Source organism: Myotis daubentonii, chromosome 14 (genome assembly GCF_963259705.1).
Source record: "Myotis daubentonii chromosome 14, mMyoDau2.1, whole genome shotgun sequence".
Lineage (NCBI taxonomy): Eukaryota > Metazoa > Chordata > Mammalia > Chiroptera > Vespertilionidae > Myotis > Myotis daubentonii.
Window position 1 is genome coordinate 18892086 of NC_081853.1, and position 13742 is coordinate 18905827.

At 48.7% G+C, this 13742-nt stretch overlaps 1 protein-coding gene across 2 annotated transcripts in view; it reads left to right on the plus strand.

Moving 5' to 3' along the window:
- Positions 1-11911, plus strand: part of RFT1 (RFT1 homolog) — a 34116-nt gene extending 22205 nt beyond the window's left edge. The window contains exons 8-13 of one of the 2 annotated variants that reach the window (XM_059663290.1): positions 767-817; positions 3066-3196; positions 4949-5093; positions 7903-8008; positions 10976-11225; positions 11506-11911. In XM_059663290.1, the coding sequence (XP_059519273.1) occupies positions 767-817; positions 3066-3196; positions 4949-5093; positions 7903-8008; positions 10976-11225; positions 11506-11673 (851 nt within the window). In that variant the 3' untranslated portion in view covers positions 11674-11911. The remainder of the gene's footprint in view (positions 1-766; positions 818-3065; positions 3197-4948; positions 5094-7902; positions 8009-10975; positions 11226-11505) is intronic. The other variant, XM_059663291.1, reaches the window with a different exon arrangement.
- The last annotated feature ends 1831 nt before the right edge of the window (positions 11912-13742 follow it).

Below are 13742 nucleotides of genomic sequence, written 5' to 3' on the forward strand. Positions count from 1 at the left end.
AATCTCCCTGTACTTAAAAACAACTTACCAGACTGGTTTTATTGATTTTGTTTTATTTGGTTTTTAACTGGTTTGGAGATTTGCTGTCAATAAATCCCCCAGCACTTTCTAAGCTGCTACTATTTTGAGATTATTTGAAATCTACATTAGGACAAGGAATGTTTCTTTAATTATCTAATTTTTCTCCTTTCAGATATTTGCCAACAGGAAAAGTTGATAGATGATAAGAGAAAAGGAAACAGCCCTAACTGGTTTGGCTCAGTGGATAGAGTGTCGGCCTGCGGACTCAAGGGTCCCAGGTTCGATCCCGGTCAAGGGCATGTACCTTGGTTGCGGGCACATCCCCAGTGGGGGGCATGCAGGAGGCAGCTGATCGATCTCTCTCATCGATGTTTCTTTTTTTTAAATATATTTTTATTGATTTTTTAAAGAGAGGAAGGGAGAGGGATAGAGAGTTAGAAACATCGATGAGAGAGAAACATCGACCAGCTGCCTCCTGCACACCTCCTACTCGGGATATGCCCGCAACCAAGGTATATGCCCTTGACCGGAATCGAACCTGGGACCCTTCAGTCCACAGGCCGACACTCTATCCACCGAGCCAAACCGGTTTTGGCTCATCGATGTTTCTAACTCTCTATCCCTCTCCCTTCTTCTCTGTAAAAAAATAAATAAAATATATTTTAAAAAAAGAAAAAAAAAAGAAAAGGAAACAAGAAAATAATGTGCAATTAAAATGCTAATTACTTTGCTTTTCTATTTGCAGGGGAGCGATATGTGATGACATTTTTGAACGTGTTAAATTTTGGCGATCAGGGTAAGATGAAATTCTGTAGTGTTGTAATTAAAGGGGAATACTGTTAGTAGATACTTCCTAATATTTTCTCTGCATTTTGATATGATTAATGAAAATGAACCTAGGAATTATATAAAAGGAAGATTATGAAAACATGAATCCTGAAGATTGAAAATTGTAGGCCTTTATAAATATACTAGGGGCCCAGTGCACGAAATTCGTGCACTGGGTGTGTGTGGGCGGGGGGGAGTGTCCCTCAGCCCAGCCTGACCCCTCTCACATACTGGGAGCCCTCAGGCGTTTACCCCCATCACCCTCCAATCGCAGGATCGGCCCCTTGCCCAGGCGTCAGGCCTGGGCAGGGGACCCTCATTTCCCCCCATCACTGGTTCTGCCCCCAGCCCAGGCCTGATGGCTTGGCCAGAGGCATAGACGCCCAACACCCTCCGATCGCCTGATCGGCCCCTTGCCCAGGCCTGACGCCTCCACCAGAGGTGTCAGGCTTGGACAGGGGACCCCCATCTCCCCCTGATCACTGGCTCTGGCCCCAGTCCAGGCCTGAGGCCTCTGGCCCAGGAATCATGCCTGGGCAGGGGACCCCCATCTCCCTCTGATCGCTTGCTCCACCCCCCGCCCAAGCCTGATGCCTCTGACCCAGGCTTCAGGCTGGGCAAGGGGACCATCATAACCCCCCAATCCCCGGCTCAGCCCCCCGCCCAGGCCTGATGCCTCGGCCAGAGGAGTTGACCCTCATCACCCTCCGATCACCAATCACCGGATCGGCCCCTTGACCAGGCCTGAGGCCTCTGGCAGAGGTGTCAGGCCTGGGCAGGGGACCCCCAGCTCCCCGTGGTTGCAGGCTCCGCCCCTGCCCAGGCCTAACACCTCTGGCCTAGGCGTCCGGCCCGGGCAGCGGGGACCCGCAGCTGCAGCAGCCCCGCGATCGTGGGCTCCGCTTTAGGCCCAGGCAAGGGACCCCTAGCTCCCGGGACTGCCAGCTTCGACCGTGCCCAGCTCCCATCGCTGGCTCCACCCCTACTTCCTGCTATCACTGGCCAGGGCGGCAAAGGCACCTGATTCTCCGATCATGGCTAGGGGGCAGGGCAAAGGCGGCCCCAGGGCCGCCTTTGCCCTGCCCCCCAGCTCTTAGCTCCCCCCTGGGTTTCCGATCACTGTCAGTGGCAGGGGGCTTCTTCCTGCTTTCCCTTTCGCCTCCCTGCATTGTGCCTACATATGCAAATTAACCACCATCTTGTTGGCAGTTAACTGCCAATCTTAGTTGGCAGTTAACTGCCAATCTTAGTTGGCAGTTAATTTGCATATAGCCCTGATTAGCCAATGAAAAGGGTATTGTCGTACGCCAATTACCATTTTTCTCTTTTATTAGATAGGATACAGTGTACTGACTCTCCCTTCTCCTGCGACCTGGGTGGCAGGTTCTCTGTTGAGATCCTGCCTTACCCTGCTTTCCGCAGAGCTCTGACGCTCATTTGGGGGTGGGGAGGTGCTAAGAGAAGAGAAAAGGGAGCTCATCATCACAGTTACAAAGATATACCCCATGTTTGTGTGGGTGTAGTTAAAAACAGCTTACCAGACTGGTTTTATTGATTTTGTTTTATTTGGTTTTTAACTGGTTTGGAGATTTGCTGTCAATCCCCGAGCACTTTCTAGGGCTCAATTTTTTCATATTTTTTTTTTTAATATAACCTTGGAGTAGTGGAAATAAAAATAGGAAAAAATCCACGTGGTATTAATGACTTTTATAGAAAAGTGCTGGTGAAGGAAGTATTCTATATCTTTTGTTGTTATTAATCCTCACCCGTGGATATTTTTCCATTGATTTTTAGAGAGAGTGGAAGGGAGGGAGAGAGACAGAGAGAGAAACATCGATGTGAGATAGACACATCAATTGGTTGCTTCCTGCACATGTCCTGACCAGGGCTAGAGATTGAGCCTGCAGCTGAGGTATGTGCCCTTGACCAGAATTGAACCTGGGACCCTTCATTCTGCAGGCTGACGCTCTATCTACTAAGCCAAACTGGCTCGGGCTGTATCTTAATTGTCAACGTCATTGTCCTAGTTGTGACATTGTACTCGAGTTTTGCAAGATGTTACTCTCAGGGAAACTGGATCTATTATTTTTACAACTACACGTGACTATAGTTATATCAAAAAGTTTTAAAAATTGAATTAGATAAAAAGTTAATAGTGCTGAGAAAATTCAGAGGAAACCCCAGTAGGATTGCTGTTTCTTCCTTTTGTTTTGTAGGTGTATATGATATAGTGAATAATCTTGGCTCCCTTGTGGCCAGATTAATTTTCCAGCCAATAGAGGAGAGTTTTTATATATTCTTTGCGAAGGTGCTGGAGAGAGAAAAGGATGCCACACTTCAGAAGCAGGTAGTCCTGGTTCTTACGTCACCATCTCAAATGAACACTCTCTCTCTAATTGCAAGATAAATAGACAAAAATGTGGAGCAGTCTGTTTCCCTTCTGTCTGATCTGAAATTTCCTTCTAGATTTCATTTTTCTACACCAAGCATGTCAAACTCAAAGGCTAACACGGGCCAAATAAACAAGGTTTAAGTTTATGTGGGCCGCAAAAAACCAAATGCTTCAACTTTCATAGAAAGGTTTATTTTGATAAAGACATGCTGAATAATAAGGGTTGAAATAAATGCGTAGTCGTTAACATAAAATAATAGAACATTTTAATAAAAATTAATACTTTTTCTTGAACATTAACTTACCAGTGAATAACTGCACAAATCAATAAGCGTCATGCAAATAAACCTATTTTTCTTGTTCTCCAAAAGTGAAATATTTTCTGTTGCGCACACCAAACAAGTCAATACAAGACTAATGACGTGGCCATCGGCTGCTAAAATATTCACTGCTAGTACTAGTGGAGAGAAATGGTGCGCCTGCGCGTAAGGCACATAAGGAAATGAATGCAACATGATTATAGTAATCAGTCATTAGCTAACCTTGTAGTTCGTTATTAATAATAATGTATAACAGGATATTGTAAAAATTAAATTACAACATTTTCATTAAAACGTTTCTTACCTACCGTTACGTTGGCTGGGCCGCAAAAGTATTTCTTGTGGGCCGCATGCGGCCTGTGGGCTGTGAGTTTGACTGCTTGTTCTCCACACTCTGAATGCATGCTGGCAGGACCCTGTGCTCAGGTCTTCTTTCACAGCCTCTCCCTTTCTCACTGGCCGGCCCTTTCTTTCCACCTTTTGTCCCTCTTTTTGGCCTTATTCTTGACCCAGCCCTCTCAGAACTCTCGATGGCTGTCCCCAACGCAGCTCAGACCCCCTCTCTGGTCTCGTCTTGGGTGTAAGACCCAGAGGTGAGCCAAGGGACTCAGAGACTGGGGCAAGGCTGACTGAGAACCTGGGGAGGGAAGGACCTGGTCATTCGGTTTCTCTCGCCACACCAGTTGTTTAAGCTTCTTAAGGATTGTGAAATGGCCAGAGCTACATTCTGACCGTGAGAATCTACATACTCCAGTTGGTAAATACAGAAGAGATTTTAATCCAGAAGCATTTGGTTATATAAACTTCCCCTTTTCTAAAACCATTGAAAATGTCTGGATACTGAACACAATGTTGGAGTTTGGTCGCATACACCAAAAGGTTATTATTTTAGAATTAAAAGCAAGCTAAGGCGGCCTCTTACATGTCTTAGGCATTTTGCAAAATATAGTTTAAGCACAGTATCTCACAATGAGCTAATCTGGTTCTCAATTTGACTTAGGAATATTTCATAAGTACACTGACAGGAAACTCAGGATTTGGAGATGTTTGTCAGAAGAACACTGGCAAAGGCAAAGCTAGCTAGCAGTGCAAAACATTGCTATCTCATTTAAGAATAAATATCAGAGGGGACAGTGAGTGTTTCCTAAGAAACGTTTGACATAATTTATCCTAAATGAGTTAGACACAAAGCCGCCCCTGCACTCCCGAAGGAGGCACACATTGTCCTTTCCTTCTGTTGCTGATTGACAGACAGTGCGGGCTGCAGAAAGCGGTGATGCCCTCACCAACTGAAGGAGTGGCCAGGAAACAGCACAGGGGAGGTCAGATGTGAGGCTTTCCTTTAGCTCATGATTCATCCAACTTCCTTCCCTCTCCCCGGCACCAGGAGGATGTTGCTGTGGCCGCCACGGTTTTGGAGTCCCTGCTCAAGCTGGCCCTGCTCACCGGCCTGACCATCACCGTTTTTGGCTTTGCCTACTCTCAGCTGGCTTTGGATATCTATGGAGGGGCCATGCTTAGCTCAGGATCAGGTATGCACAAGAGTTGCCAGATGTGTTCTTATTTCTGAACAGAATGAACAGAAATAAGAGAGTCTTATGAAATTCAAGAGCTTGTGCGCACACATCGAATCTGTGTCATGTCGGGGAATTGTTAGTGGCGGGGCTGTGGGTGGGACTCTTCCCCTCATAGGAGGTCAGACCAGGTGCATCTGTTCCCCCACCTCATTGAAGAAGTTGCTAAGAATCCCTGCTTGCCCTGGCCGGGGTGGCTTGGTTGGAGCGTGGTCCCATACACCAAAAGGTTTCGGGTTCAATTCCCGTTTAGGGCACATGCCTAGGTTGCAGGTTCTATTCCTGGTTGGGGTGTGTACCTGAGGCAATGATCGATGTTTCTCTCCCTCTCTCCCTCTCCCTTCCTTTCTCTAACAACCAATAAATAAACATAACCTCCGGTGAGGATTAACTTTTAGGAAAAAAAAAAATCCTTGGCTTTCCTCTTAGGCCTCAACTGGGTTTGCCAGGTGCTTCCATATGCCCCCTCCAGGGCAGGGGTGGGAACCTTTTTGCCAAGGGCCATAGGATATGACTCACTTAATATAAATGTATGTTATGAAAAAAGCTCCTAGATTTATTGAGCTTCGAGTCCTGCCTGGGATTGCCTTGGCAGGGCCAGACCAAATGATTTCTTGGGCCTTATACGGTGAGGGTGAGGGAGGAAGGCAGAGAGCAGGCTGTAATGAGCCTCCACTTGGAACTGAACACTCTCAAGATAGTCAATACGACATAAATCTCATGGCCTGATGCATAACAGCCTTTGAAGGATAACACAGAGCTACTTGCAGAGAATAAAATTGATCTCGGCAAATAAAATTGTACATATAGTCCAGTGACTCGGTGTTTGAAGGAGGAAAGCATTGACTGTGTCAAGCTCTGAAAGACCGGGAGCCCAGGCCACCACGCATCTCGCAGCACTTGCTCAGCCCTGGACGGCACCACTTTCAGAATGCGCTGGGCGTAGGCTGGCAGTCCATTGCAGTGTTTCCTCTTGGGTTTAGCAAAGGGGTTTTGCATTCCTCAGGTCACTAGACAAGGACCCTGACGACTTCTTTCTGCTGGCCCATCTCAACGTGAAGAGCTTTGTCAGTTGCCATTTTACAAGTCCTCGGGCATGCTTTAGTCTCCGCTGTAGCTTTAGTCTCCGCTATGATGAGCCCAGACTTCGGTATTAGGAAAAGAACAAAGGCCATTAAGTTTGGAGAAACTCCTGCTGTGAAATCAGTGCCAGGCGTGCAGCTCCCTGGGGCTCCTGCTGGGAGAAGTGTGTTTCTATCAGGCAGCTGCAGGGAGGCCTCAGTGGGAAGCCAGTAGTGAGTCTGTGCAGACTGGGACTCAGCTGTTTCACAGCAGCTCTGCCCCTTTAGGAAGGTGATCACCTAGGAGCAGCCTTTAGTGTAGTGATCCCAGGAGTTGCCAGGAGGAGAAGGCTGTCCCATCCATGGAATGTTCACCCAGGGGAGTAATCAATCTCAGAAGACACATAAACAAACGACTGTGGATGTGTAGTCCTTTTACTCCAGTGAGATGCTGGTGCCAGGTTTGAGCTTTGATAATAACATTTATCAATTAAAAGGGTAGTGTTAGTTGATTTCTAAGGCAAAATGCCTCTAATGGTTTATGTCACAGTCATTAATAACTTTAGACTCAAAAAGGTATTCTCAGTATCCTCTTCACAGAGAAGAGTCTTGAGAATGGTCAGGTTTCTTAGTCTGTGAAAAGAGCCTGTGGTTTGGGGTGCCACCAAGTTCTTCAGGGCCGTCGGCATCTCTTGCCTGGCCAGGCTGCACCAGCGTCATGTCCCAGCAGGGTCTTCTGGCCTTGTCTCCGCATTATAGCTGCCTCTCATTTTGACCAAACTTGAGCCTCTGTAAAGCCCATCGTGGCTTCTGGTAGGGTCAGCGTGTCTCCCAGGGTGCCTGCTAGCTTTCCTTCCCTCGTTTCCCCTCCCCCTCGCCTCCCCTCCCCCTCATCTCCTTGCCCTGCTCCCGACTCTTTGAATGGATTGCTCGCAGTTAGTTTATCCTTCGCCTATTGATGTCGGTTTGGGCTGTTATATGTAAAACTGCTGAGGACATTTACGTACAAGTGTTTTTGTGAACAGGTGATTTTTCTTCTGTGGGAAGTATACCTAGGGGTGGTATTGCTGGCTCACAGATTGGGCATATGTTAAATTCATTACCAGTTGCTAGGCTGTCTCTTGATAATGGCCCTCTTAAACTGGGGGTCAGTCCCATTTTTAAGGCTTCTGATCGTTTGTTAGCAGATTTTTTCAAAGCTTGTTAGTTACCTATAGAGCTGCATTACTTTGTTACAGAAAAAAATAACACGGTGGGCTCTGGTCTCCCTGCGGATTTGTGGGTGTTCTCTCCCTGAAGCTGCCGGCTGCTCCTGTTCTCCCCAAGGTCTTTTCTTCAGAACCTTTTCAACGGAGGTTCTCTTAGCGCAGCCCTCGTGCCCTGAGTGCTCCGGCCAGCAGGCCTCTCCGTGCTGGTTTAAAAAGCGAGATTTGTTTGCTGGCCAGATAAGCTTTTAGCTGTTAAGCAAGAGATCTATGCATTTATTCATACGTATCCTTTTGTTTCTAGCTGTTTGTTTTAGTCGGTGCCATGGAATGCTAGGAGTCCTTCCAGGTCATTAAGACCATAGGCTTGAGCATGCATTTGCCCCTGATGATACCAGCTCGTGACCCCCTGCTGGTGTTCTCTGGCCACCCCGCCAGCCTGAGGGTGGGTGTGGGCCTCCCGTTTGGGCTGTGGCGGCTCAGTGGGTTGTTTCCTTACAGGTCCTGTTTTGCTGCGAACTTACTGTCTCTACGTTCTCCTGCTTGCCATCAATGGAGTAACCGAGTGTTTCACATTTGCTGCCATGAGCAAAGAACAGGTGGACAGGTGGGTGACCTTAAAGACACACCTCTCATCATGGCCTTTAGCCAAAGTGAAGTAACGTGCCATCTCATTTCTTTTCATTCTGGACCTGCCCTTACGAAAGGCTCTCTTAGAGGTGGCGCCTAGCCGCTAGTACAGCCTTCCCAGGCTCTCCACTGCACACCCCCCGTCGGTGGAGTTTGCAGAGACGTGCACAAGACAAGCTCTACTCCTGCACTTCCCTGCTTACTGCTCCAGAGGGTTACCAGAGGGCTTCTCCAGGATTCAGAGTCCTGTCCCTGAATCTGACTTGGGGGTCTTTAAGAATCTCAGGATCTGTGACATTTCTCTCAGAGAAAGGCTCATGTGAACATACATGTTTTTGCCCATTTTTCTCATCCATTGACAACAGACCAGAACCTCTGCCCCGGAACCTCAAGCAGTGGTTCTTAACCCTGGTTGTGAATCAGAATCCCCATGGGGCTTGCTAGAAATGCAGACTGTTGCCCACCTGTTTCCACCACTCTCTCTCCTACCACACCTGCAGAATCAGCAGGCTCCTAATTGTGTGTGTGTGTGTGTGTGTGTGTGTGTGTGTGTGTCTAAAAGCTCCTCAGTGATTTTGACATGAACTGCTCATGAATGAACTCAGGATCTTTCATCTCTTGTGTCCAAATACCAAAAGCAGCAAGGCTATATCTTAAGGTATCACTACAGGATGAGGTGAGAAGCGTGATGAAAGTGATAGGGAGAAGGAGAGAGAGTAGAAGGGGTGGGTGCAGGTAATGGGATGAAATGGGATGAGGAGCCCTCGTTATCCCTTTGGTCTCTGGGGTGAGGGGGGGCTGTCATGCTGCCTCTAAACTGCCTTGAGTGCTGCTGAAAGCCCTGAGGCCAGTGGTGGGGTGGGATGGGAAAGGGTAGTTCACGGAGTTGGGGAGCCCTTCCTCTCATTCAGAGCAGCCTCTCTGCCCCTGTTGGACTGTCTCACAAAGAAGCTTGTGACTTTGTTTGCTACACCATAGTTTAGAACTTGAGTTTAGGGCAGCAGACCCCAGACTGACCAGGTTCCCTTAGGAAGTTCTAGCCCCTCCTAGACCAACAGAACTAGACTTGTCGGGGCCTGGGCTGAGGGGTCTTCCATTACACAGCTCCAGGAGATTTCCAGTGACAGCTGGGCCTGCGGGACTGCTTGCCCAAACCAGCTTTCACAGTAGAAACGACATTGAGCACTGTGACCCAGCACATATTCAGGGGCCATGACTGAAACCTCCTGCTTTCACGAAGCCGTAAGTTCGCCAGTTATGCACAGGACATGCTGATAGTTTTTAATTCTGTTGTTTCATTATTATTATTATTTTTTGTTGTTAATCCTCACCCGAGGATATTTTTTCCATTGATTTTTTTTTTTTTAAGTGAGAGTGGAAGGGAGGGGGAGGGAGGAGGAGAGAGAGAAACCTGGATGTGAGAGACACATTGATTGGTTGCCTCCCACACGTGAATTGAACCTGCAACCCAGATATGTGTCCTTGACTGGAAATCAAATCCAAAACCCTTTGGTGAGCAGGCTGACACTCTGACCACGGGGCAACATTGGCCAGGGCTGTTGTTTTATTTTTAAACTGCCATATCATGACCCACTAAATTGATTTTCCAGACTACTGTTTGGACACAACATACAGTTTTCAAATAATGGTCTTGACATGGTATTTACTTCAGATAGTTAAGTTTAATTTTGAAATATTAACCATATATATGTAATATTTCTATTGATTTCAGAGAGGAAGGGAGAGGGAGAGAGAAATAGAAACTTCAATGATGAGAGAGAATCACTGATTGGCTGCCTCCTGCATGCCCCCCACTGGGGATTGAGCCCACAACCCGGGCATGTGCCCTGACCGGAATCGAACCCTGACCTCCTGGTTCATAGGTTGAAGCTCAACCACTGAGCCGTGCCGGCCTGGCAGTGACTTGCTGCTTTGAAATCAGAGAAGCAGAAGGAGCAGTACAGTCCATCCAGTCATAGACTCCAAAGAGCTCTAGAGATGCAGAGGGAGAAGGAAGGGTGTGCAAGAGTCTGGGGACACTGGAGACGATCCAGGCCTGCCCCTGTTTACATCTCTTTTTGGAGGCTGATCATTGCTTTGGACGATGTCCACCAGCCAAGGGTCCGGGCTTCTGCATTTGGAAGGAAGTGGGGTGCAGTGCTAGGGTTGAGGGGCCAGGGGTCAGGGGAGTGTTGGCTCCCTCCCCAGGCAAGTTACTCAGACTCCGTGTGCCTGGTTTCCTTGTCTGCAAATGAACCTGAACTCCCCGGGGAAGGCTGTGTGTTCATTCATTCAGGCACCGTGGGCTGGAGGGTGGGGAGGGGGAGGCAAGAGGGGGTACACGGTGCCTGACACAGAGTTAGCCTTTGTATATAATTGTTACCCGTGTCCTATTCTCCTGCCTCACATTGAAGACTTGGGCTGAGTAGGATTATTTTGTGTTTTGATTACAAAGTGCCCCTTAAATGAACCAATTATTATCCTTAAAAAAACCGTAACTATCTTGAGTTGCTCATTTTCTTCAGTCTTCACCCGAGGACATGCTTTTATTGATTTAGAGAGAGAGGAAGGGAGAGGGAGAGAAACATCAGTGTGAAAGTGAAACATCAATCGGCTGCCTCCCATGCATGCCCTGACCAAGAACCTAGGTATGTGTCCTGACTGGGAATAAACTGGCAACCTTTCGATGCACGGGATGCCACTCCAGCCCACTGAGCCACACCGGTCAGGACACGAGTTGTTCATTTTCTTACTCTTCTATTCAGGGGTAGGGGGGACAGTGACATTTCCATGTTATCTTTAGAGCATGAAAATGTTATGAAAACCAGCTGGACTACGGGGACTTGCAGGTGCTTTCCATGACTGCATGTTCACAGCCACTTTTTTTTGCAGTTCTGTCTGAGGGCAAGTGGTCACTGCCCTGCGTTGCTTGTTTCCTCACCAGGTACAACCTCACAATGCTGGCCCTGTCATCTTCATTCCTGGTGCTGTCCTACCTCCTGACCCGCTGGTGTGGCAGTGTGGGCTTCATCTTGGCCAACTGCTTTAACATGGGCATTCGGATCACAAAGAGCCTTTGGTTCATCCACCGCTACTACCGTGAGAGCCCCCACAGGCCCCTGGCGGGCCTGCAGCTGTCGCCCGTCCTCCTGGGAGCGTTTGCCCTCAGTGGTGGGATTACTGGTGTGTCAGAGGTGAGAGTCCCTGAAGCAAGCTGTCCCCTGTTCCTCCCTCTAGGCTTCCCCTCCTGCTCTGCCTGAAGCAGCTGGACAAGTATTTCCCACCTCTGTCCCTCCCCCGAAGCCTCTAGGACAGCATCTTAGGATGCTGTTAGCCTTGGGGACAGGGTAGACCCTCAGCGCATAGTTGTCACGCCCTTGATCTGACTCAGAGTTGGAACAATGGGGCCCCTGCTTCCCCCGGCTTGCCCCAGAGGAAGGAGGCCAGGGCGGTGACCACGGTTTCTTTCCACAGGCGTTCCTCTGCTGTGAGCAGGGCTGGCTGGCCCGGCTGGCGCACGTGGTGGTGGGGGCCTTCTGTCTGGGAGCGACTCTGGGGACAGCGTTCCTCACCGAGACCAAGCTGATCCACTTTCTTAGGACTCAGTTAGGTGCGTCCAGACTTGCTGACAAAATGACGTGACCTTAGGGATTCACTGACACCTGTGCACCTGGGCCACTGTGGGCAGAGCACGTTTCCTGGGCAGAAGGGCCCTGCAGAGGGGTCTGCGGAGTGAGGCCCCCCCAGGCTCGTGAGGCGTTGGAGAGAACCACCCGACCAACATGGACTGTCCACCCGAAGTCTTCCTCAGGAAGCAGGGGTTCCATGTTTACGGGAAGACCAAAAGCTTTTAAAATAAATACAGTTATTTTTCCCACCATTTTGTTCTGATCAGCATTTTCCTTTTGAGTGATGTATTCATTCCTTTTGGGTGTGATTGACCTTGGGAGCTACATGCTCCAACAAACTACACCTTAGATGTTAATAGTTAGTCATCTGGTGCAGAGAAAGAGAAGCGCCGTTTTACCCCTCACCGGAATATTTGACTTATTCTCTGAAAGAAGGAAGGAAAGCTGATGTTAGGCACCAAACAGGAACAAAGGAGACCCTGGAATGTAGCTTTTCTCATGTCAGCCCTGTGGTCTGGGTTTTTAGAGAAAGGGAAATGTTGCTCAATAGAAATCTAAGCAATGAAAACATGAAGTCTTCCAGCTCACATTTCCCGAAGTTCACTGGGGATCACATGTCATCCTCGCTGTGTTCCCTGGGCCAGCACGTTCCTTCCCAGAGAGGTGCAAGCTGGCTCAAGGCTCCTGGCCTGGCCACCTGAAAGACAGGGTTTGGAAGGACACTGTGATCCAATGGGAGCTACCTTGTCCGCGGAAGGAAACCTTGCTTTGCAGCTGCGTGACTTCCCACAGGAGATGCACAGATGACAACCAAAGTTGAATAGATGTATCTTTTTTTCTTTATGTAATAAAATAGGGTAAATTCTCTGTGGCAAGTAGCACAGGCCCTTCCACTGACCCATGACTCCCAGCACTCGTCAGTACACCCGAGTTCCAGCCCCAGGACAGGAGTGGCAGACCCTCGGGCCCGGTCCTCCAGGATACAGTGGGTGTCCTGGCTAAAGTTCACCTCTCTTCACCCTCTCGCACCCAGCAGGCAAGACCACCAAGCATTGTTCCTAGGCAGCAAAGGGTTTTTCTTCTTTCATTAATGTACCAATTTCTTTGCATCCGGTTGACCTTTGGAGCTACATGCGCGAACCGCACCTTGAATGTTGGCAGTAATCATCCAGCCCCGAGGTCCCCACACTTCCTGTGTTTACACGCAGAGCAGGCTGTTCACCCGGGCCAGTCAGGGCAACTAGTACCTGACAGTGATGCGGCTAACATGCAGGCATTTCGATCCGGGGTGGGGAATGTTGGGCCCGTGAAATCATTTGGTCTGGCCCTGCCAAGGCATTAGGGGTGAGTTAATTCAATGTTTGATCAAATGTAGCAGGCTGATTTTTAAGTTGATAATTTTGTGTGACCCACAAATGATGTTACAAATATACAAATGGCCCTCTGCAGAAGAAAGGTTCCCCACCCTGATTTAGATCCACTGGCCCTGAGCCAGGAGGGCCGAGGACCCAGCAGCACACCCAGGTTAGGGCCAGGCACCTGCACACCTTTTTATCTATTCAAGGGAGAGTGTATTTTTGTACTAATGGTGGTGGTGGTGGGGGGAAGTAGCTAAATGCAAGGTGTGACTGAGCAATCGGAGGCCCTCTAAAAGCATCGACTTTATCGTGCTTTTGTAAGGCGGGGTCAGGCCAGCTCAGAAGAGCTGGTTGTCCCCTGGGGCAGGGTAGGCGGCACACGCAGAAGGCAGCCCTCCCTCCGGTGCACTTTTTTGTCTCTTGAGTGTGTGGAAATGTGTCTTCAGCCTTCAGAAGGTCCTTCTCTGCTGCCGCTGACCACCCTCATCCTCTAGGACAGTGGTTCTGAACCTTCTGGCCCTTTAAATACAGTTCCTCGTTGAGACTCAACCATAAAATTATTTTCGTTGCTACTTCATAACTGTAATGTTGCTACTGTTATGAATCGTAATGTAAATATCTGATATGCGGGATGGTCTTAGGCGACCCCTGTGAAAGGGTCGTTCGACCACCAAAGGGGTCGCGACCCACAGGTTGAGAACCACTGCTCTAGGACCTTGTCACC